The 23,468-nt window shown below is 44.3% G+C and overlaps 1 protein-coding gene across 13 annotated transcripts in view; it reads left to right on the top strand.

Moving 5' to 3' along the window:
- MTSS1 (MTSS I-BAR domain containing 1) overlaps positions 1 to 22,622 on the top strand; it is a 118,610-nt gene extending 95,988 nt beyond the window's left edge. Inside the window, exons 7-15 of one of the 13 annotated variants that reach the window (XM_084507722.1) lie at positions 1,602 to 1,759; positions 3,032 to 3,139; positions 4,048 to 4,145; positions 6,187 to 6,313; positions 13,671 to 13,790; positions 14,795 to 14,989; positions 16,949 to 17,113; positions 17,497 to 17,659; positions 19,644 to 22,622. In XM_084507722.1, coding sequence (XP_084363848.1) covers positions 1,602 to 1,759; positions 3,032 to 3,139; positions 4,048 to 4,145; positions 6,187 to 6,313; positions 13,671 to 13,790; positions 14,795 to 14,989; positions 16,949 to 17,113; positions 17,497 to 17,659; positions 19,644 to 20,341 — 1,832 coding nt within the window. In that variant the 3' untranslated portion in view covers positions 20,342 to 22,622. Of the gene's footprint in view, positions 1 to 1,601; positions 1,760 to 3,031; positions 3,140 to 4,047; positions 4,146 to 6,102; positions 6,314 to 13,670; positions 13,791 to 14,794; positions 14,990 to 16,948; positions 17,114 to 17,496; positions 17,660 to 19,643 lie in introns of all 13 variants that reach the window. The other 12 variants (XM_084507721.1, XM_084507720.1, XM_084507725.1 and 9 more) reach the window with 12 other exon arrangements.
- The last annotated feature ends 846 nt before the right edge of the window (positions 22,623 to 23,468 follow it).

Raw genomic sequence — 23,468 nt, 5'->3', positions numbered from 1 at the left:
CAGAAGGGCCTGGTTTGCTTCCTAAGGATGACAGATGAGAAGGCACAGGGCCATCAGAGACCCATCCAAATTCTTCTATAAATTGTTTCTGGTGGATGCTAGTTTTGAGAGAGGAGGGAGGTAACTGCAGCTTCCGAGCACAGTATTTTTAAAGGGGCTTATTCCAAAGAGGTTTTATGACCCCACTGCACCCGGTACCCAGGTGCCCGTGCTGATATAGCACCACGTGTGGCTCTTTGAGGGTGCATTTCAGAGCTCTGTGCATGGGTACCTGCAGGTCCATCTGAGCTATGTGTGGCCCTGAATGGAGGAGATTCAGATGTATCCAGTCCATAATGCCTCTAAGCCAGCATGATTCTTCTTGTTCCCATTCCTGTTCCCTTTCCTGCTGCTCTGGCCATGTATTTCTGCTGGGGAGCTGACAACTTCACCTCACTCTAGAGTCTGAAGAAATACATGTACATGTGATGATAAGGCAAAGGTGTTCCTCTGTAACCCTGACCTTGAGTCATTTGCACTCCATACTAAACATGTTAAGAGACTTTTTCTGCCTCATGCTCATAGTTTGAAATCCTCCACGCACAAAGGTGGTTGTCCATACAAACCGATTTTGGGTAGCTGCAACTCAGCCACCATTTTTCAATGCTATCTTCCTGGTATTTAGCATCAGCAGAATGGAAATGTACTTGGCATGCTTACTTTGCTTGTGTTGGTTCTAGGAGATTTGAGACAAACTTACCCAACAGCGGTTCTTTACAATATTTAGGGGTGTAAGCCGCATGAAAAGATCTTACAACTACAGCAGTATTGGCTCAGCAATGCCATGGCTAAGCAGCAGGTCTTCATTACTAGAGGAATGGCTTTCTCCATGGTGCAGAGCAAGTCGTTGGTGCAGAGTAAGGTGCTGAACTGTCACAGAAAGGTTTGGTGTCGTGAGTTGGCCGTAATAAACACAGTGAAGCTTTTTGATCACAGAAAATCAGATATTTTCTTCCATAGGCAAATAGAGATGGTACCAGACGTTAGCACGTGTTTGAGATGTTGGTAGTTTTTTGGGGTTGGACTTTGGAATGAAAAAAAGGTGTTTTGTCAGTTGCTTGTGTACAGTATTGAATCCGGTGGTCCAGAGATCAGTAACACACCCCTAATATCACCTCCTATAGAAGATTCATTCACTCATTTAGTGACTCAGCAGAGTTGTCATTGGGACCTTGCTAAGCACAAAAGTAGGAAGGAAGAGGGATGTATCTTGGGTTGGTAATTAATACCCTCCCTAGTAAGGCGTTGATTTTTCAAGCGTGATCTGAAGGGTGTTTTCAGGTAACACTTGGAGAAAGTCCTTACGTGAAATGCTGTCCTTGGCTTGTTGAAACCTTTGCATTCAGCTGGATTTCTGTTCTATGCAAAAGGGAAAAAGATGCTCTGAAACAATTAACGCAATGGGGGAAAAATGCCTGCAAATCTGAATGAAGGGAAAATGCTGGTGGAGACTTGAATTGCAAAAGCACAGTCTGGCAGCAGTTCTGACTGAAAACAAGATATTCCTCTGTGTGGATTCACAGGTATGACAAAACGTGCTCTCGCTTGTTTCCCGCATACAGGACGGGGTGACATTCAGCCCCAGTTGGACAGTGCTTTACAAGACGTCAATGATAAGTACCTGCTGCTTGAAGAAACCGAGAAGCAAGCTGTCAGAAAAGCTCTGATCGAGGAGCGCGGGCGATTCTGTACTTTCATCTCGATGCTGCGGCCTGTAATAGTAAGAGCTCTCCATTTCCAGTCGGTGCTGTACACAGATTGTAGAGGTGGTCAACAGCCCCTACAAAGATGAGCTCGTTTTATCTTTGGAATGAATGTTTAGAGCCATAGAGACTAGCCAAAGTTCAACTTGCATCTCTGCCTAGGAAGTGGCGAGAATTGGGCACTTTTGGTAGTCATTAAGAGTAATTCAGCATCTGAAGGCACTGGGTGCTTCAAAGAGGACTAATGGGGAAACAGTGGGCCCAGAGACTTACGTGGGCTTGATTTCCTCCTGCATATGGACTTAAGATATTGCTAATGCACAGCTTTTTCCACTGCTTTTTTACTTATCATCACATTTTAATATAAACCTTCCTTACTCCTACTCCAGTGCTAGGACTGATAAATTTTTCAAGACCTCCCCTGTGCATATAATGACATTATCTGTCAGATTGCAGCCTGCTTTCATGCAGTTTGCTGGCAGCTCTTTTCCTCCTACATGACAGCTTTTTCAGTTCATTGAAAAGGTTTAAGTATATTTTCCTAATCTCAGGGTGTTTGAAGCCCAGCGATGAATTGCTTGTGGCTTTCTGCAAGCGTGAGGCATTTCTGAAGGGCCTTCAGTGAACTGGGAAAACGTTCCCAGTGCTTGTTTACAGAGAGCATCAGCCTCAACAGAGAACCATGCTCACAGAAGTAGGAAGCTGATACCCTAACAGGTGGAGGTAAATTGCAGGGTGGGGACCTGATCAAAACTGCCATGGTAGCAAAGGGATTACTGTGGTAGTTTATGGTGCTGGAATTGTCTGAATTAGCTGTTGACGTAGCCTGAGCCAGAGAGAATCATGGATGTATTAATGATCTCCATATAGTGCCTTTATCTCAGAATTTCCAAAAGGTAGAAAAAAAGTATGAGTTTAGCTCCTGCTTAAGTTTGAGGTTAAAATCCTTAAGATACAGTAGTGAGTATACATAGAAGAGTTAAAACCATTCCAAGTGCCACAAGAATGGCACTCTTTTCTGGTCAAAAAGAAGGCTGAGATTTATGTCACTGATGAGGAAGGGGATTTCTGGGCCTCAAAACTCACAGCAATCTTAAAGGTGGCTTAAAACTCTAAATGAGTGTTTCCAAGCCTCTTTCCTAAGTAGTGGTTGTTTAACAGACAAAGAAAAAGCAGTTCTGTTGGGCATTCCTACGGTCATCAGGAAAAAGGAAAAGGTCATGTATTGTGTTTTGGATCTGATTTTTAAAACCAAGGCTGTGATTAGCCCTTTTCTTTTGTCTTTTCAGGAAGAAGAAATATCAATGCTGGGAGAAATAACTCATTTACAAACCATATCAGATGACCTGAAAAGCCTCACCATGGATCCACACAAGTTGCCATCTTCAAGTGAACAGGTTAGCTTGGAAAATGTTTTTATTTTTAGCTTGTAACTTTTTTTTTTACATTAAGAAAAAATATTCATATTTTTTTATATTGAGAAATACTGACTACTAGCATTTAGCAGCTTGGTGTTACATTCTGTAGATGCTTCACTTCAGCAAGGTGTCATTTTAAACGTAAGAAATTTAAAAAAAACAGATTTTGAAGTACCAGCCAAGTGCTCCTAAGCTATTTGGTGAGACCTGTGTGAAGTGGTAGCTGCAACACTTTGAAGTATGTAAGTGAAAATGCCCAGCTTCTGTGGAGAATATTTGAATGGGTGTCACCTCCTCACCCTACACTTAAACATCCCTGTCTTGATGTGGTTACAAGATTGCTGGGATTTGGTATCTTGATGGAGTCTAACATTAGAACATTTTTCCATGCTATTCTTAAAATGCATAGGAAAATGTGTATCATTAAGTGACTCCAAAAAGGACCTTTGACTTCAGCTGTGTGAACTCAGTTTTCTTGTTATACCTTAAGACCTTTATCATTGACCTAAAAGTATAAAGGAGGGAAGCTCTACTGTCAGTAAATATTGGATCTTCAATATTTTTCTAATGTGAGTTTCTAAATGCTATAGCTATTGTAGTTTTTAAGAGAAAAAGAAAACCAACAATACATCTCCAGTTTACTTTGTAAAGATTTTTCCATTCAAACATGAGCATTCCTTCTGTGATAGCAGTTTTAGTATTAAAGTATGGTAGTTTCAGGAAACCCAGAGATGGAGCTGCCTCACCTCTGTGGGATCTGTAATATGCACAGTCAATTGGCATTGAAAGTTTGCAGTGGAGACAAATGTTGTATGACAAGCAGATGGTTTCTGCTAATAGGAGAAAAAAATTCCATGTCCCTGATGCTATTGATTGTCTTTCATCAGGTAATTTTAGATTTGAAAGGTTCTGATTACAGCTGGTCTTATCAGACTCCTCCATCCTCTCCCAGTACCACCATGTCCAGAAAATCTAGCGTTTGCAGGTAAGTAGACTGGTAATGTTTAATTTTAACCTGAATGGGGGCAAAGGGAGTTCAGACTGTGATATGGATTTGTATACATACTTAAATCTTAAATAACAACTCTTAATGAACTCAATCCCTCATGGTCTTTATCCATGTGAGTGTGTGACTGGGAATACTGAAAAGGATGGGCATGACTGAACAACTGTTGAACTCAAGACAACTTGACGATGCTTTTGATTCAGTTCTCTTGAATCCATTTCAGATCAAAGAGCAGACTGTACTGATCTAAGCTCTGAGATTGTTCGTTCATAATTTCCTTTTCTGTTTTTCGTATGATGACTTTTTAGATTATTCTAAGTAGCTGTTACTAATCAGTAAGTTAAACTGTTTGAAAAGGAAAAATCATCCTTGGCAATTACCCTATCAGTCTGGTAGATGGGAATGCTTTTTAATACAAGTTTTTCTGACTGTTTAATGCTGTCTAATGCTGTCCTAAAATATGTTGAAACACTGGATTCTGTCTATGCTTTCTCCGTAAAAAACTGTTTTCTCTCATAAAACAGTTTATTAGCATGTTGCCCCTGTACCTGGTGTCTACATTTACTCTTTCCTTTTACTGAAAAGGAAGATAACCTACCGTGTATTCTGCTCTAACACCTTCATAGTTGCTCTCAAATGATTTTTTAGTTTGCTTTATGAATAATGTAGTACAGGTTCCCTGTGTATGAGCAAAGTTACCTCTAGCATGTCAGAGCAAGCGAACATGACGTTATGTATCTACTTGTCTCTGCATGCGGATATATATAAAAAAAAAAAAACAGCAATACTTTTATATATATATGTGAAAACATGCATACATAGAGCAATGGGCACAGGCTTAAAGATGCAATATCCTGAAGCTGTAAAAGAAAATGGCTAAAAAAAAAACGATTATCTGGTCCTAATCCACCTAATTTCTTGTGGTAGAACCAGCGTGGGCACCATTGTGTATGGGTAAAATAAGGCAGAGCTCCTCATCCTCTGCTGCAAGCTGGCTTGTCCATCTTGTGTGTACACTGGATTTGTGAACAAGAGGTGCTGTCCTAGCCCACGTACCTTTCAGAGCCATCCCGTTACCTAGTCAGAGGACTCTACCAGTGAAAGTAGGAACCTGCCTTCAGACAGATGCACCCTACTAGTCCTGCTTATCCACCTCAGCAGCAAATTTTAACAGCTCCCACGTTGTGGTTGGCATGTCATTGCTCCATCAATACAGGACACTAATAATCAATTTATTTGGTTCAATTTTTTTTTTAATTCATATTAATTCGAAGTTTTAATTTTCTGGTGGTCTTTCTTACTAACTAAAGCTACAGAACCAGAGGTGAGACTTCACTGAATATATGTCATCACATGTTGTTTTTTTCCTGGTAGAAAGTGTTTATGTGAGCAAAACCTGTCCTAGGCACTTTGAAATATGGGGTTTTGGTAGTGCTTTCAAGAATCTCACACCCTGGCCTGCTGATTGAACCAAACTGCAGAGTTTTAGATGAACCACGATGCCTTCAAACCTTCTGCTAGAGATGCTGTTGAAAATTTGGTCCTTGGTGCAGTAGGAGAGAGCTGTCAGCAAACATTTTTTGCACGTTTTGTAAAGGCTAGGGAGGGCATGTAGCAAATCCCTTCATCCATAACCTAACTTGGACTGCAAGTGGTTAGAGAATATAATCATTTGAGTGAAATTCAAGGTAAAATGCCATTTTCTCTCTGGTCACAAGGGATACTGCAGCTGCTTACAGTTCTTTACTGATATATATGTGCATATATATATATATATTTAAATTTATTTTGTCAACATTTTTTCTTTTCCGGTTTATGCTGCCTGTTGCTAGAGACATGTGGAATGTTAATTGTACTGTATATGGGTCTCTCCCCACCCCGCCCTTGTGTCTTTTCCTCTCCCCTTTCCTTTCTTTGTTCCTTTTGTCTCTCACAGCAGTCTGAACAGCGTTAACAGTAGTGATTCCCGGTCCAGTGGCTCGCACTCGCACTCACCTAGTTCACACTATCGCTATCGCAGCTCCAATCTGCCTCAGCAGGCACCCATGAGGCTGTCCAGTGTGTCCTCCCATGATTCTGGATTCATGTCCCAGGATGCTTTCCAGTCCAAATCGCCATCCCCTATGCCACCAGAAGCACCTAACCAGGTACGTGCAAGCATGAGAACAAAAACCTGAGCGTGAGCTGGACTCTCGAACTTGGCTCACCTTTCACAAAAGCCTGTGATGTGATTTTGGGGTACCTTGGAGTCAGATTAAGTGCTGAGGGTAAGGTTTATCTCGCTGCACTTCATCCATCTAAGAGTTGGGCCTCTGGTTGGAGTGATCTGTGCTGCTTTTGCAGTTAGCGTCCAAGAGAGGGATGGGTCACTCCCAGGGACTTTGATTTTTGCTCTGGCCCTGGAGGGAGCCTAGATGCCTAACTTTCAGATGGGTACAGAGGAGAAAAAGAGTAAGAAACCCCCGCCTGCTAGGAGTGACTATTCACTTTACCCACTGAAGTTACCAGTTCATATACTACACAGATCGCAGGTTGATAATATCAGATGGCTGTTTATTGTTTAATGGACAAAAATCACTGCCAGAACGGCCTTCTGACAGCCTTGGTATTGACACTGGTGGCTTTGACAACAGGAATACTAGTGTCCCACCACATGGACCCCTACAAAAGGCCAGGAATGCTCAGAATACCATTAACAACACCATTTGAGATTGGTTTTGCCATTTTTGTTTTGACTTCCAGTTGATCACCTTGCAGAAATAAGGTTTCTGCATCAAAACGAGAGGTATTTTTAATTCTTTATGGAACTCTTAAGAAATATGAGCAGATTTTCCTTTAGTTTAATAAACGTAGTTGTACTCCTTTTCATGTAACGGGGAGTAGATGGTCATGTAGCCGATAACTAATTTAATCCCCACAGTCAGCAAGCAGCTGACAATTTCAGTATTAGCTGTCACCAAGTGCCACTTGCACACTTAAGCTACTCTTAGACCACCTTTGACAGTGCACAAAGCCCTTCCTGCCTGCAGAACATTTAGTAAGCTGCACTCACAGTGAAATTTTTAGGGTATCATTGAAAACAGCACTGGTTCATTTAAGTTTGGAGCATATTCTCAAGGGAAGCTCAGTATTTTTTTAAATATGTTTACCTCTTTCATTTTAATAGAAATGCTTTGTTGTCAAACGAGTACATCTTCTACACTGTCCCCAGTCTGGACACATCAGCATTGTCTTTATAGATGACAACCTGAAGAACTTTGTGCACACTAATAAAATGAATGTTTTATTTAGATTGGCTATGGCTAACCTAAGTGAAAAAAAATAAATGAGCAATAATAAAGTAAACTGGATAGTGACAAGGTAAGGATGTCGACTTTTAAGATACGTACATTGGTTATACAGTCTAGCATCATCTTTGGTTTTCATAGTAACCACTGCACCTGCATAAAAGGGTGGTAATCTACGTGATGGTGCTATGTTTGCAGATGAGGATGTAACTTTGCAATTGCCCCTACCTACCATGGAAAAAACCCAACACCTCTCTTTGCAAGTTCCCCTCTTAAACAGGGGAGAGAACTTAGGCCGGTGTCAGCTGGCAGAACATCCTGAAAGTTGATGGAGTCACGCTGATCTACACCAGCTAAGTTCACATACTTTCACTTCATTTTAGACACTATCCATAAAGTTGCAAACCGATCCAAGCATCACTCGATCTATTCATGAGCTGTAGAAGGCTGCAGCAGTGTGGCGTTGACTTGACAAGTGTAGTGTGTTGGTATAACAAATAGGTATGTGCTCTGTATGTCTCCAGTTCTGTGTACCTTTACGCAGAGGAAAAGGTAACAGATCATTGCCTGGCCGCTTCATCTTTGCTTAAGTGTCTCGCTTTGTGTGTTCAGCACTAAGTAAAATATGTGTGTGTCGTGCTGACGGATAACCGTGATCGTGAGCTTACCGAGAAGCTGTTCAATTTACAGCGTTACTTCATGTTGTGTGTCTCTAACCAAACCGACCTGCAGGCCTTCCTCTCGGCATTGTGCTTTTGGGGCTGGGCAGTGGGAGGGAGGAGCAGTGGCAGTGGCTGCTGACTGCTTCTGAAACACTGATGTCATCGTGTGCAGCAGGGACACTGAGAAAGCAGAAAAGCAAGCTCAGGAATCAACACAGGGAATGAAAAGCTGGGTATCTTGCGCAGGTGGACACTTGGCTGATGTTTGCTGGCTGCATGCTGTGGCATCTGCCAGCAGCAGTAGTTTTTAAGGCAGCAAAGCCGATTTTCTTTTAATAATGGATTTTAAAAGAAAGTGGAGGGGATCTGCATAAAATTCCCAAATCATGGGAATTACACTGTATGAGCTATGTGAAGTTTTTGTGCTCTCACCTGCATTTTCGACAAGAAAGTGTCACTGAAAATTAAACATTTTATTCAAAAATCACAGATGGGGGGTAAAAGTTTGAAGAAGAAATAAGGAGAGATTTAAACAAGATACAGACTGTACCAGAGAAAAGATGACTGGCAAAATGAAGACTGCTTTTCAGACTATAGTTGAAGTCTTCACAGTTATCACACTCTGCATAGAAGACAGGAAAAAGAGCTATTATAAAGCCAGGCTGTGCCCTTAGACAGGTTTGGTAGGATCTATTTTCTGCAGCGTTACCTTTAAGATCACTGGGAGGAAAAGTGTTAGCCTCTATCAGGTAGCTGTACATTTGGAAAGTGCCCTGTAAAATAGTTTAATCTTAATTAAGCGAGTGCAGTAGGGTGAAAAGCATCACAGATCGCTTTCTGGAGCTGAGTGGTTTCTCTAAATGCCTGGTTTGAGGTCAGCCTTGGTCAGCACTGCCCTTGGCATGTGCTGAAACCACGTAAAGCCCTGGGCAGCCCTGCTGCAGGGAGTGTAGGGTAGGTCTTGGATGAACATCCGACCTGCTTGGTGCTGCTGACCCTACATGTAGCCCCATGTAGTAGGCACATGGGGGCCTGGGAGTATCTGCGATGAAATGGTATGGAAATAGTGGTTATGTTGTGTTAGGGGATGACAATACAGAGATCCACTGGACTTGGAGTGAACATGCACGGTGATTTTCATAATGTGGAAGTGAACGTGGAGTTGGATTGTAGAGGCTGCTTAAGACTTGGTGGGGGTGAAAGCAAGGCAGGAGAAAGAAGCAGATAAAGAAGAGGGAAAAAAAAAAAAAAACACAACAAACTCTTCAGGTGTTGTCAAACAGCAGAGGACTAAGTCTTTCTTAGTAGAATACTCAGGAAATCATTTTTCCTTAAGCAATAAAGCAGAGGGAAACCAGTTGTGAAAGTACAGATTTGGAAGCTAAAAAGATTCTGCTTTTGGGGAGGTGGCATTGCTTGAAATAGCTTGATGTTAGAATAGGGGAAATATAGCTACAACTATTCAATTGTTCATGTAAATTAAGAAACGCCTCTAAAGTAAACTCTTAAAAAAAAGATAAGGAAAAGAAATGCATCTGTCAATTACCACGAGGTTCTTGTTTCTCCTAAAGTTACTTCTTAAATCAAGTTCCCCAAGGGTTTGTCCCTGACTAGATGAGTAGATGACACTAGATGAGTAGAGACACGTTTCTGGAAGTGAGACAGATCGAGGAGGTGACCTTAAGTCTCTGTCCTAAGCCTTTTGAAAAGTACCTGATGTGTCTTCTCTGGACTGCAGAGAGACATTGGACCAAGCTCTTCATTAGGATTTGGTCTTCTGGGAAAATCTTGCCCAGAAAGCTCTACTAGAATATGAAGAAGGGAAGGGGTTAAGAAAGCAATACTGTGTTTGCATGGAGAATGAGAATATGGCAAGGGATGCAGGTAATCCAAGATAACTGCAGTCCTTTTATAGGTTAGTGGGACAGCAGATGGAAACTATAATCATACTGTCCAGCAGCTCAAAATACAGTTAGTGGGGGGTTGTTGGTGGTGTTTTTTTGTTTTTAATACATCCTTGTTGAAATTCATACATAGCGCACCAACAGCAGGACACTACCCAAGAACAAGCCATGGAATAATGTCCAAGAAACCAGAAACCATGCTGCATGTGTATAACATACATCCGACAAACTGGTTGTTACTGTGCAGGGCACATTTTTAGCTTCGTGCTGATATTGTTAACTTGAAGGTTTTTCTCAGAAGAGATGGTTTGAGAGCTGAGCAGAACCAACATTATCACAACTGTGGAAAAAAATAACCTCCTGGGGTTGACGTAGCTGAAATGAAAGAACTAATATTTAAAAAAAAAAAAAAAAAAAAAAAAACAACATTCAAATTAAACAATCATTTTTAAAAGGAATCAACAAAAGTCATCTGAAAAAAAAAAAAGAAAAAAGCCAAATTTCTGACTCCAGGGGATCTGGAGTAGAAATTGCTCAGCCTGGTGTTTGTCTGTGTGTGTGTGCTCCTTGGGTGCACACGTGTCCAGGTGGGTGTGCATCTAGAGCAAGCACTCAAGCTTGAAGCCTTTTTGCCTGAGCAGTAGCTGTGCAGTTTCTGTTTTCAGCCACTCATGTACTTTCTGCTAAGAAATGAAGGGTGGTCTGTGCTTCCCACACCCCGCTCCTCCCAGCCTTTCAAGACTGTTTGCAGTCCGATCCAGGCAGTCTTCTTGCCATATCATCACTCTTGTCTTCTTTACACTTCTCCTTCAGGACCTCGGTATTCTTCTGTCTCCATCATTCTCAAGACAAGGAGACCTGTTTCCCTGCCACCACGTCTTACGTTTCCTTCAACTACCATGATGTTTTCTGCAGGGTATCTTGCTTCATCCTTTGCCTGACTTGGCCCGTTGAAAATGGCCATGCTGTGTTTGGTGTGAGTCCTTCTTTCATCTTTCTTTCACCTTGTAGTCACATCACTGCAAAAATAAATTTGCCATTTCTAGGCTTTTTCCCCTAAACATGGCATAAATTGAACAAATCTTTGCATCTTCAGAAGTTGTATTTTTGGCCAGTAAGGCCAAATGGAGATGATAGAAAAACCATCTACTGGCTACATGCAGCTCTATTGCTAGTAGACCCTATTTGTGACCCATAAAATTGATTCTTGATAGATTTTTGATAGGAACTCTTGAAGCTTATGGCTTGTAAGCAAGAATAGTCTATTGAGTGTAAACTCCAAATTCTTACTTGTCATCAGACACCAAGGTGGACTAACACTGTCTTTGGAACTGAGATCCTTCCATGGCTGTCCTGTCATGGGCAGAGTACTCAGACCCAAGAGGGTCTTTCAGTGGTTCTTTTCAGCAATAAACACGAGGTTTCAGAAAGCATTTTCTGAAATTACATTCTTGTCTTTAATTTTTCCTAACCCAAGTGTAACACTATGGGGAGTGTTCTCATGGTGAGTGTTCTCAAAGTTTCTTTTGCTGAGCAACCTAGAAGAGGCCAAACTTGGACATTTATTGTAAAAAAATGAATTTAAGAGTAGAAAAAGTAGGCTTATGTCCACTTAGTGCATTGTAGTTATTTATGTCTGATGGCTGTCACCTGCAGCAGATGTTTTTCAGTATTCTTATTTTCAGAGATCTCTCCTATTAAGGGGTTGCTTTAAATCAAGAACATGACAAGTTACACAAAGTGTCAAGCCACTGCATCACTGTATCCCACGGAATACTTCTCATTTTTCTCCTTAAGAGCTAGGTATCATTTGTTGTAGCTTCTTCTGATCGTACGTTCCTCTCACCCCTTTGAGATGAACTCGAGATGAACGGGCATCGTACTGCCTTCGGAATACGAGCTTATCAATAACCTAACCACATTTGCCAGGTCACATGCAGATCTGATCTGATGCCAGCGTAAGATGGGATGTGCATTACTTTTATAGAATAATCCACTGTATTACATGCTGTTGTTTTTTTTTTGTTGTTTTGTTTTTTGTCTTTTTCCTCTTTCTTTTCCTTCCTTCCTTCCTTCCTTCCTTCCTTCCTTCCTTCCTTCCTTCCTTCCTTCCTTCCTTCCTTCCTTCCTTCCTTCCTTCCGAGTTCTCAACGGCCCAATAGTCTTCAACAAAATCCTTACAACAAAGGTGTCCCATCTTGGCATCTTGGGAGATCTACGTCTCTTTTTACGCATGCAATTAGTTATACATTCTTTATATGTAGTTCATAGTGAGCAGTGAGTAATTATTACTCTGCAGTGTCTCTTACCCTGCTATAATTGTATTGCAGCCTCACCCCAAGATCTCATCTAAGGTTTACTGGTGAAATTGTATTTTAGATGAATTTTTCCTCCCTCTTCAAAATTTCATTCCTTGAAAGCCGAGGCGTTGCTACACAAACTTGTGCACGAGGGGGCATTTCTGGAAATCCCAGCCATTCTCTGTGCTGTCCTAAAATAAAGTGACAGTGATATCCTTAGATAGACTTGCTCCACAGGCCTTGGACTTCAAAAGGATGAATGATTCTTGCTGGTGTTGAATTTCCTGACAGTGAACAGAGCTCAGCACTGTCCTGACATCTTTGCTGTCAGTGTTCTTCACCATTTCAAAGCCCGTGGCTGGCCCTGACCCCTCCTGAGGGTGATGTTGCTATCCATGAGGTGCAGTAGCATTGCAGTTGGTAAAATGGTCCACATGGTTATTCACCTTGGAGTCAGGCCTTTCTGTAGGTGAACTGGATGCTTCTGTAGAGGTCTTATAGCCATGAATGTACATAAAGGCACGCACTGAAAAGCAGAAGAGAAGTCCCTTATTAGGAGCTAGGTGGTTGAGCTGTTAGTTTCCTCCCCTCTCCATCCAAGCCCCTGATATTTTCTATCTCCGCTGCTCAGAGGAGGTGGCTGGCAAGCACATGCCACCGTTTATGCCCTCAGCAGAGTACATGGCACCTTCGTAGTGACTGCTGGGCAGAAAGGTTTGAGCTTTGGGTGTATGCATACCCCCGACAGAGGCACATGCATACACCTTTGGGAACCTCCAGCCCTGGTAAGTATTGCTTCTTTCTCTGTTCCATAATATTTGAACTCGGATGAGCTTTTCACCAGTGCCGTTGCAGGTCAGGATATCCGAGAACTTGTGCCTGTAAGTGACATTTGCTGCTCTGTGTCTTAAACCTGAACTCGATGCCTTTGACCCACCGATGATCTGCTTTTCTGTACGGATCAGTTGTCTTGGTGCACTGCATGTTTGGACCACGGGTCCCCTCGGCTTCTTGCTCGGAGGCAGCTAACAGAATCGAGGCGCTGGGGTTGCGATGAGGAGCTGAGGGCGAGCCCTCGCTTCCCTCATTCTCAAGCAGCGTGGCAAGTTCTCGCACTAAGCCACTGCCTTGTTGCGCTGTAGATTTCCTCAATGTTAGCAATGGTTTTGAGCAGTTTCTAATTGTTTTTAAAACCCTAACCCTCTGCTTCTCTCATCCTTCCCTTTCTCCTGTGTGTGTCTTTGTGTATGTGCTTTTTGTCTTTTTTTTTGTTTGTTTGTTTGTATTTTTTTTTTCTTTTTGGTGGCTTGTGTATCCTTTCCCCGCCTTGCGGTGCTGTTTTACGCTGCAGAATTCGTCCAGCTCTGCCTCTTCAGAAGCCTCTGAAACCTGCCAGTCAGTGAGCGAGTGCAGTTCCCCCACCTCAGTCAGCTCAGGCTCCACCATGGGGGCTTGGGCCTCCACAGATAAGGTGAAAAACTTCATCTCAAAGACATACGAACCTACTAGCTTGTTATCCAAACCCAGCAACTTTTGGACAAAAAAAAAAAAATGTGCATGGGACACAGCCAGGGGAAGATGAGAATGGGACCTGTTGCACGCTCCCTTCAAAGTGAATCTGTTTGAATGAACCACAGTGACACCTTTAAACTTGCTGCTAAGGGGAAGCTACAAATTGGCCATTTTATGGAGTAATTTTCTAAGAAATCTCATTGTCCACCTTTTTTTCAGTCCAAGAGACCGTGGAAAGGTGCCTAAACCCAGCTGGGTGCCTGACAAAGAGCATCTTGGCCAGGTTTTTCTGGCTGTGGGTTCTCTCTGCCGTTAGATATGATGCATCACACCCAGCAATTGGCGTGTATTTCTGAACAAAACGAAAAGAAAAACAAAGCACCATGCCAGAACGTGGACTAAATTCTGGGGGGTACGCTGTGAACCGGGGGAGGCAGTGAGAGCAGTGTCCATTCTCATCTGCTCAATCCTTGCTGTTGGGTTTTTTCTTTTTCGTTTTTTTTTTTTTCTTCCATATCATCACGCAGCCAGAACGTGTCATTTTCCAAGGCTATACGCTTTTCTTCTCTGTCCAGCTACGCAGAATAAACGCCACCGATGCCAGTGCCTCCAGTATTGGAAATGTTTTGTTTCTGTGTCTGCAGACTAAATCAATTGCCGAGGCTTTTCACAGTGTGCCACTTCCATGGACAGAAGGCAAAGCTGCCGAGCCTGGAGACAATGACTGCTAGATAGATGTCTGAAACTTGTTATACCAAATAACAATTTTCAAGCCATCTCACTTCCGAACCGAGCATTGTATCAATTTTCTGTTGTTTATGTGCAGCAAAGCTAAGATTTTCTTTCTTTATTTTACGATACGGAAGTTTTCTCCCTAGAGCATCAGAGTCGCAGTGTATTTTCGTATTCATTCTGTTTATATTAATTTCTCTGTTTTTGTTTGTTTATTTGTTTCGTTTCCAGTTGTCTAATGGGTTTTATCACTGTAGTTTATCAAGTGACCCATCCGTAGCTTCAGTTGGTGCAGGTCCTTTCCCTCATTTCCCGCCTGTCTCCCGCGCGTGGACTCGGGCTCCCTCAGCCCTCCTTCCAGACTACGTTCATTATTACACCATTGGGCCAGGCATGTTGCCATCATCTAAGATCCCTAGCTGGAAGGTTTGTGTTCCTTTTGTCGTGGCAAGTCCTCACCTCCTCATGCCGAGCGTGCGCACGGTGGTTGTTGCTGCTTTCAATCCCTGTAATTACGTGTTGATTTGCTCTGGTGTTGAATATCGCTCTGACCGGGCGCTGCATGGGGCTAACCCAGCTAAAATCCAGTCGTCAATATTTCTCAATGACCTCGCCTAATCCTGACGGTTCAATAAGAGATATTAAAGCTGATAACAGCTAGGGGAGAAGGAGTAGCGTAGTTCTGGAATAAAAAGTGAGATTGGTGAGGGCACTCTGGGCTCTATTCAGCGAGAAGAGAGCTGGCTGAGCATCCTCAGAGCTCTCACTAGAGCAGGGAAGAGCTTCCCCAGAGAAATCCCTCGTTGAACAACGTGGTGCTCTCACTGCAGCTGCTGTCCTCTGCATCCCCAGGGGCATGCCCTTGCACATCTGGCTGGAGGGGTTTAAGAAGTTGCTTGCTTCAGGCTGAAAGCGCTGCCACAGCTTGTGCTGGTGTCTCAGGTGAGACCTTGAGACGTTGCCAGAGTGCATCACCTTCTTGCAGTTGCTCCAGCTGGATCTGCAAGGATCTTCCTCCACACCAAAACATCTCTGCTCTGCCAGGGTCGTGACTCTCACCCCTGCCAGGCAGTTCCCTGGGGAGGCCGTGCCCCTGGAGCCAAGGAGAAGGTCTCCTGTCTGGTGCCCTGGATCTGCACAAGGCTGTTTTGCAGCTGAGAGTCGCTGCACAGCTCTTAGGTGCCTGTGGAGGGTTTGTGATACCACATACGCACTCTGGGACCTTCTCCTATGTGTAAATTGAGGTACCTCGTTACAGACCCCTGAATCTCTCTCTCTCCAGCAGTTGGAGACTGAGGCACAGGCACAGGGTGACCACAGTGACCACAGTTTTGCACTTAGAGGCAAAGCAGAGCTGCACAAGGGCTCATAAAATGAAAGACCTGTGTCTGCACAGGGGCCTTCTGGCACTGCAGCTGCCTTGTGCTTATGCACAAGACTGAGACGTGTCAGTAAAAATTTAGAGTGTGGTCTTCAATCAGCAGGCTGTGCAGAGGCTGCTCAGTAGCCAGCTGCGGCCACTGGTGGCCGTGTGGCCAGTTCTGCCCCACGAGCTGCTGCTTCTGGCTTTATTTTTAAAGCACACGCTGTGCTAGGGCTGGGCCCTTTGGCAGCTGGCACCTGGGGAGCTGCTGCTTAGCAGAGGTGCTGTGTCTCAGCACAGGGCGCTGCCGAGTCCTGCAGCAACCTGTGGGCTCTGGGCACTTTGGGGACTTTGCTTAATAGAGCCCTGAGTGAGGCCAGTCCTCATGGCCTGAGGGATCCCTATTTCAAATACAGCACGAGTAACTCAGAGCCATTCCTCAGTACAGATCGTTATTAGGAAATTCAGCTAGAAAGTGAACCGAGAGATTACTCAGAGTAATGTCTGATGTGTAGAAAAGATAAAAAATCTGTTTAAGCCTAATTTTTCAGAACTATAATCATGTGTAAGAACACATAATATTAGAAATTGTGTACAGCTAGCATTGCTGATTGGACATCTGTGTATATTTTATACCATATGCTTATGCTGTGTGCCAGTGGCTTTTGCATTTGAATTTCTGAAAATATAGGCTTTAACACCGTGCAGTCTTATTTAGAGATTTAGAGGAAACTATAACATTATAATGTTAAATATCTTCATAGAAGAATATTCTGTGAAGAATATAATTTTTCCATAATTCATGGGTAGAATAGGAAGTTTCAATTCCCTTTAATGAAGGAGATGGGTTTTATAAGTGAAGATTTTTAATACCCTCAGACTTCATTAATTTATGGCCTTACTCAGGCACGTCAAGTTTGATACATAATCTATCGCGTTCAAATCGCCCTTTTGCACAGTTAGACTTGTGATTAAGGTGCAATCTCTAAAGAAAGCTGTCCCTAACGGGTGTGTTTCCTTAGGACTGGGCCAAGCCAGGCCCGTACGACCAGCCGGTGGTGAACACCCTGCAGCGCCGCAAGGAGAAGCGCGAGCCGGAGCTGAACGGAGGGGCGCAGAGCGGGCCGCCCGCGCCACCCGAGGAGGCCCAGAGACCTCGGAGCATGACAGTGTCGACTGCCACCAGGGTGAAGCTCTGATTTCAGATGTTATTTTTCTTTTTTTCAGGGGAAATGAGGGGTGTGCTGGCTCCTGCCAGCATTCTTTGACGTGCTTTGTCTTGGCACGTGTTTGTCCAGCAAGCTGGGCTGGTGCGGTGGTGATGTGGTCAGTGGAAGTTGTGTGGGCGTGAGAGAGTAAGACACTGAGAGAGTAAGACATCTGTTTGTAGAGCATTTGTGTTTGTAGAGCAGTGGCATCCCAAGGAGCACCTGTTTCTAAGCCCAATAAATGGTTGGACGCTGTCCTGTTGGATCTATTATATTGGTGATAAGCTCTGCTTGGGAGAAGGGACAGCCAAGAGCTGGTGAAGACCGAGCAAATAACGTGTCTCCTTTCTGTGCGTAACCAGCAGGGTGAGGAGATGGAGTCCTGCGAGGAGCTGGCACTCGCTCTGACAAGAGGTCTGCAGCTTGACACCCAGAGGAGCAGCCGTGATTCCTTGCAGTGCTCCAGTGGTTACAGCACCCAGACGACAACTCCGTGCTGTTCAGAGGACACGATCCCATCTCAAGGTACCCAGTACTGACCCGATGTACTACCCAAGAGCTGTTCTCTCTCTGAGTCCTCTCAGCCAGGCCATCGTACACTCACACCCCAGCACCAGGGAGCTGTATTCCAGCAGCCATCACTGGCTTTGCAGTCAGGAAAGGGGTGAACATTCCTCGTGTGGGGAGAGGATGAGGGAGCTGGCACTGGTCAGCCTGAAGAAGAGAAAGCTCAGGGGCAATCTGAACAATATGTATAAGTTCTGAAGGGTGTCAAAAGTATGGGGCCAGGTTCTTCTCACTGGTGCCCAGCAGTAGGGTTAGAGGCAGCAGGCACACACGGCAGCACAGGAGGTTCTGTCTGAACAGGAGAAAAAACTTCTTTACTGTGAGGGTGACAGAGCACTGGAGCAGGTTGCCCAGAGAATTTGAGGAGTCTCCTTCCCCAGAGGTACTTACAGACACGTTTGGATGCACTCCTGGATAATATTTGTCAGGGAACCCTGCCTGAGAGGGGAGGTTGGGCTTGATCATCAGAGGTGCCTTCCAACCTCAGCCATTCTGTGAGTGCTGTCATGAAGTGTTTTCCAGCCTGGAATGCAGCCTGGATTAAATTCAACAGAAGCCTGGATTTCTGCACTGTGTGCACTCACGTTTTCTTGTTCGTTACTAGAATGAGTTTTAGCTTAAGTATGCTACCAAGATGCAGTTTTAAGATCCAGCCTAACCCCGAGCAGTCCGGCCCCCTCCCCCCGGCTAGCCACCCCTATATATTGTTTAGCATGACGTCAGATGGTATGGAATACCCCTTTGGCTAGTTTGGGTCACCTGTCCTGGGTCTGTCCCCTCCCAGCTCTTACTGCACCCCCAGCCTGCCTGTTGGCAGGACAGAGCAAAAGGCTGAGGTGTCCTTGGCTTGGTATAAGCACTGCTCTGCAACAATTAAAACATCGGGGTGTTTTCAGCACTCTTCTCATCCTAAGCCAAAACACAGCATTCCACCAGCTACTAGGAAGAAAATTAATTCTGTTCTAACTGAAACCAGGACATAAAGAAGTAATTAAAATGATGCTAGTATTGCATCAAACACTTCTTCTGGTGGTAGTATCCTTTCCGAGCTATTGTCTTAGCAAAATTGCACTCTTGTGAGCTTTGCTTTCTCGTTCCATCTGTGCTCTGATTCTGTTCTGTTTCCTTTTGTGACCTTCTATTTCCTACACAAACAGAAGTTGTTGTAGCTGGAAAAAGAATGCGTTGGAGACCTTAACTTGGGGATACCTGGGAAGTTGCACCAAGGTATTGGGTTTTGTGCCATTTCAGACCCCGCAGGAAGCTGAGAGGGGCTGAGTTTGGTGCTGACAGTGCAGCAAGGACGCTGTTTGCTCAGCTGAGCTCAGCTGTGCTGCGCAGTCACAAGAGGCAGCAGGGCTTGCAGAATGCCTAGCTTGGCTCAGCATTTACTTGGAAAGGAAGGAGCCTGATGCAATTATTGAAGCTTAGGCTGAGTTTTCAGAGCTGACGGTTGGGATTTACTTTGTTGGCAAAATAATCGAATTTGCTGCTGAAATCACTGGTACACCGTCCCCTGAGCCCCACGCTGCCTAATATAAAGTACACTTTTTAGTCACTGGCTGTTTGAAGTATTTGTAGCTACAAGTGGTAACATATGGCGTGTAGGATGCCAGTTTTAGTATCTTAGTGTTGGCAACAAACACCGAGTCTTCGTTACTTAATCAGTTCTTCTTAGAGAAGGCACCAAATGTGTACCCTGCTCATTCCCTTTCCTGAGAGACCTGAGCACGTGTAGGGTTGGTCTGCTGGAGTGCCTGGCCTCAGCCACACAGCACGACAATCTTGGTCACCACGTTTCAGACTTCATTCCGCCTCGAGGTGAAACCTCTCCTAATTGCTACTGGCCTCCAGGCCCTTCTGGTTAGATGTGCTTTTAGCCTTAACGACGTGACTCAGCCGCCTTCTCCAGTTTGTTCCTAACTGTGTCGTTTGGCATCAGTTTCAGATTATGATTATTTCTCTGTGAGTGGTGACCAGGAGGCAGAGCAGCAAGAGTTTGACAAATCCTCCACCATCCCAAGAAACAGCGACATTAGTCAGTCGTATCGCAGAATGTTTCAGACCAAGCGTCCCGCTTCCACTGCAGGTCTGCCAACCACGCTGGGACCGGTCATAGTCACCCCCGGCGTTGCCACCATCCGACGGACGCCCTCCACCAAGCCTTCGGTCAGACGCGGCACCATCGGGGCAGGCCCGATTCCCATCAAGACGCCGGTGATTCCCGTCAAAACACCCACGGTCCCCGATATCCCCGGGGGGCTGCCCGGCGCCCTCGCCGGGACCGAAGAATGCCCCGAGCAAAACCTGGAGTCTCCAGCGGCCGGAGATGGAGGGCAAGGCGTGGGCAGCATGCCCTCATCCTCGTGGAGCGGACAGGCCTCCGTCAACCCTCCGCCGTCGAGCCTGAAACTGAGCGCTGCCGACGAGCAGAGGCAAGCGGTGCCGGAGGGCGAGGGGGAAGAGAGCGAGCGGGATGGTGTCAGCACCCTGGCGCCCGGCGGCCAGCTGGAGCTCGATCCCGGGGACCTGAGCCCCGGGGATGTGCCACAAGGGGAAGATATGCTCAACGCCATTCGGCGCGGCGTCAAGCTGAAGAAGACGACCACGAACGACCGCTCAGCACCTCGTATCTCCTAGGGGCGAGAGAGCTGCCGGAGTACTAGCCGCCGAGAAGGAACTGTGAGGAAACCAATTTGTCTCTATCCATTCCAATCTGTGATCAATGAGTTTTTTTTAAGATGCTCGGTAAACAGACAGTCTGGAAGTACTCTAAAAGAGCAAACAAGGTGAAAGAGCGTAGTAAGACATAATCTTCACTGGTGTTTTAATTTGTAAATATCAATGATTTTGGTTCTGCATTTTTTTTTTGATCTAAGTTACACTTTTAATTTTTTCTGAAGGTGCCAAATCCCATTTACCTTTTTTATAACTCTTTGTAAAGTTTTAAATCATAGGCGAAAAAAAAAAAATAAAGTCGAGTAGTTAACTTCAGCAAAGGGATTTAATGAAAATTTGGCTTTTTTGCAAGCTTTTGTAGAGCGCCTTGTAATAGTGAGATTGAAAAAAAAAAACAACAATGGGACTTAATTTAAAGTTTAAGTCGAGCAGTAAGGAATAGATCCTCATTTAAGTGTTAAAAAAAAAAGAAAGTTTGAAAAGCAGGAATGAAAATTGACAATAAAAGCAATATATAATGCAAGGAAGAAACCTGCAGTTGGTAGAGTATTTGGGGGTAGTGGGGGGAGGGAGATGCCATCAAAATAGCAGATGCTGTTGCACAAGAGTAGCCTAGTAGGAGTAATTACTAGTAGCTTCATGGTAAATGCATCAGAATAAGCCATATTGGATTGCAGTGTTTTGTTTCTGTAGGGTGTTTTAAAGACTGGGTTTTTTCCACATTTCTTTTTGACTGCACAGCAGCAACTCTCAGTCACATGCATGCAGCCTTAACTGTGTAGGCTTGGTTCTTCCACCTCCACTTTCTGTTCCACTCATCCTTTCACGGAATACAAACAAGGACGACAGGCTTAAGGCAGTTATCAATGTGAAAACATTTTTAAAATGCAAGCAGGGAGTTCTTAGCTATTATCAAAATGCCTTTTTCTGACCGTGCCCAGCAGGCTGGGCACCTTGGAAAGCCCAAATATTTTGAGAAAACACTTACCAATTTGACAGGTGTAACCAGCTTGTGATCTAATAAACTGCGAATGTTTCTTTCCAATACAGGGGCTTGTTTTTCTTAACTTCTTTTAAATGGCAGTTGATTGGCTTTTTTCTTAACTACCGAAAGCAATGGGGCAGCGGGTGGGGGGTGGGGAGATTATACAGTTTTTTATTTGGTAACATGGGGAGTCCGACCACTCCCGCCTCTTTTTTTGTACTTTAAGTCATGTTTTTTGGAACGCTGTTGATAGAATTATTAAGAGTTGGATTTTTTCCTTCAAGTAACAGTAAGTTACTGCTGCAATACCCGCTTCCTAAAGCTGATAGAAATGTGCAGACCCCGGGGCGCCACCGGTGCTCTGATCCGTCTGCCCACCCGCAGCTGACCCACTCGTGGGTGGATACCAGACCCGTGCCTCTGGGATGGTGAAAAAAGCACCAAGCAACACAGAAAAGGGGCAGGTTTCCACCAAATGCTCTGCAGATTTCTGTTGGCTTCGGACTTACCCACATAACCTCTTATGCTTTGATACATAACTGCATTGGATGTGAACCTTCTAGTAACTGTGTAGTCGCTGTGTTCGATATAACATTTTACACTGCTGTGGTTGCTGACCTTTTTTTTCTTTTGTTATGGCTTAAAAGCAAAAAGAAAAAAAAAGAAAAAAAAAGAAAAAAGGCATGATTCTTAGAAACTATTAAACCTTCCTTTCTTTGAAAAACAAGCTCCTTATTACAGAATATACTAAACAGTAGTGCCTGTGGTGTAGCCCACCAATCTTGATTCAGTAGCTGATGCATTGTGCAAATGAGGCTTTGAGATGGTTTTTGCATAAACAAAAACTGCTAGGAGATAATCTCAATAGTTAAAAGTGTTATTTAAACCTTTGAAATAAATGGATGTAACTGTACCGGAGTACAGCTTTTCACTTGTTTAGTTCTTAAACGTTAGTATAATCAGTAAAATTTAATATAAAATGTTGCCAAATTCAATGTAGAAAGAATGTGACAAAACACTTTGGATAGTTCTATTGTTTGTGTTTTTGCATATTGTAAAAGCAGTGTCACAGCTAAAAAATAAAATGTTTCTAATGGTAAATTATTGTGGTTTAGTTGCTAGTTTGTACTGAGAGTTGACCTCTCCCTGTGCAGTTTTTTGTTCTAAACTGGTATAAATAATTGCTGTAAGTGTGTCTCCCTTCTACATTGTAATGATTGCTTAAGCCTACGTTATAAATAAAGAACTGCTGGAAAACTTCTGCATTTCGCTTCTTGAAGACTCGCGGCTCCTAGAGCTCTGGATGTCAAGGTTTCCTCCATCAGACCTCTAAAAACAAGAGGTAAAACTGCCTGAACTCATGGGATGGGACAGAGACAGTCACCAGGCAAAGCAAAGCAAGGAATCCCTTCTCCTGTCCCACCCCCAGGCCACCAGGACTCCCCATGTGGCGGTGCCTTGGGAAGACAAACGCCACCTCTCCCAACACCCCCCTGCCTCCTTCTTTCCCCCAGCTGCCATTGCTGAGCATCCCCGTGCTGTGGGATGTCCCTTGGGGCATTTGGGGCCAGCTGTCCTGGCTGTGTCCCCTCCAGCTCCTGGGGCACCCCCAGCCCCTGGCAGGGCAGCACGAGGAGCTGGGGAGCCCCTGGCTCTGGGTGAGCGCTGCCCTGCAACAACCAAAGCAGCGGTACCGGTGCTGGCACCACTATTTTCATCCCAAATCCCAAACACAGCAGTGTAGGGGCCTTGACAAAGAAAATTATTCCAGCCCAAACCATGACACTGCCAGAGGAAAGTTGCTGCTGTCAATTCCACGCATGCTTTCAGCCAGAATTTATCAAGCGTAGCCCAAGTGCCAGCTCCCACACAGCTCCCAGTGATTGAAGACTTCTTTGTTGCTGTTGTTCAGCCTTCTCGGGAGCAAGTGTAGTGAGGGAGGGCAGTGTTCCCACATGCAGCTACCAGGCAGCAGCCTGATTTATTTCCTTGCCACTGTGACAGATTCATTTTAGTCCTCAGGTTTCCATTTGTCATGAAGACATTAAAGGAAAACTCAAGGTGCTTTGGCTGGAAACCCGTCCTGTTGTGAGGATTACAGCT

The sequence above is a fragment of the Aythya ferina genome (genome assembly GCF_964211825.1).
Source record: "Aythya ferina genome assembly, chromosome: 2".
In the NCBI taxonomy this organism is placed as follows: Eukaryota; Metazoa; Chordata; class Aves; order Anseriformes; family Anatidae; genus Aythya; species Aythya ferina.
Note: the sequence above shows the minus strand (reverse complement) of the source record. Positions and strands in the feature narration are given on the sequence as shown.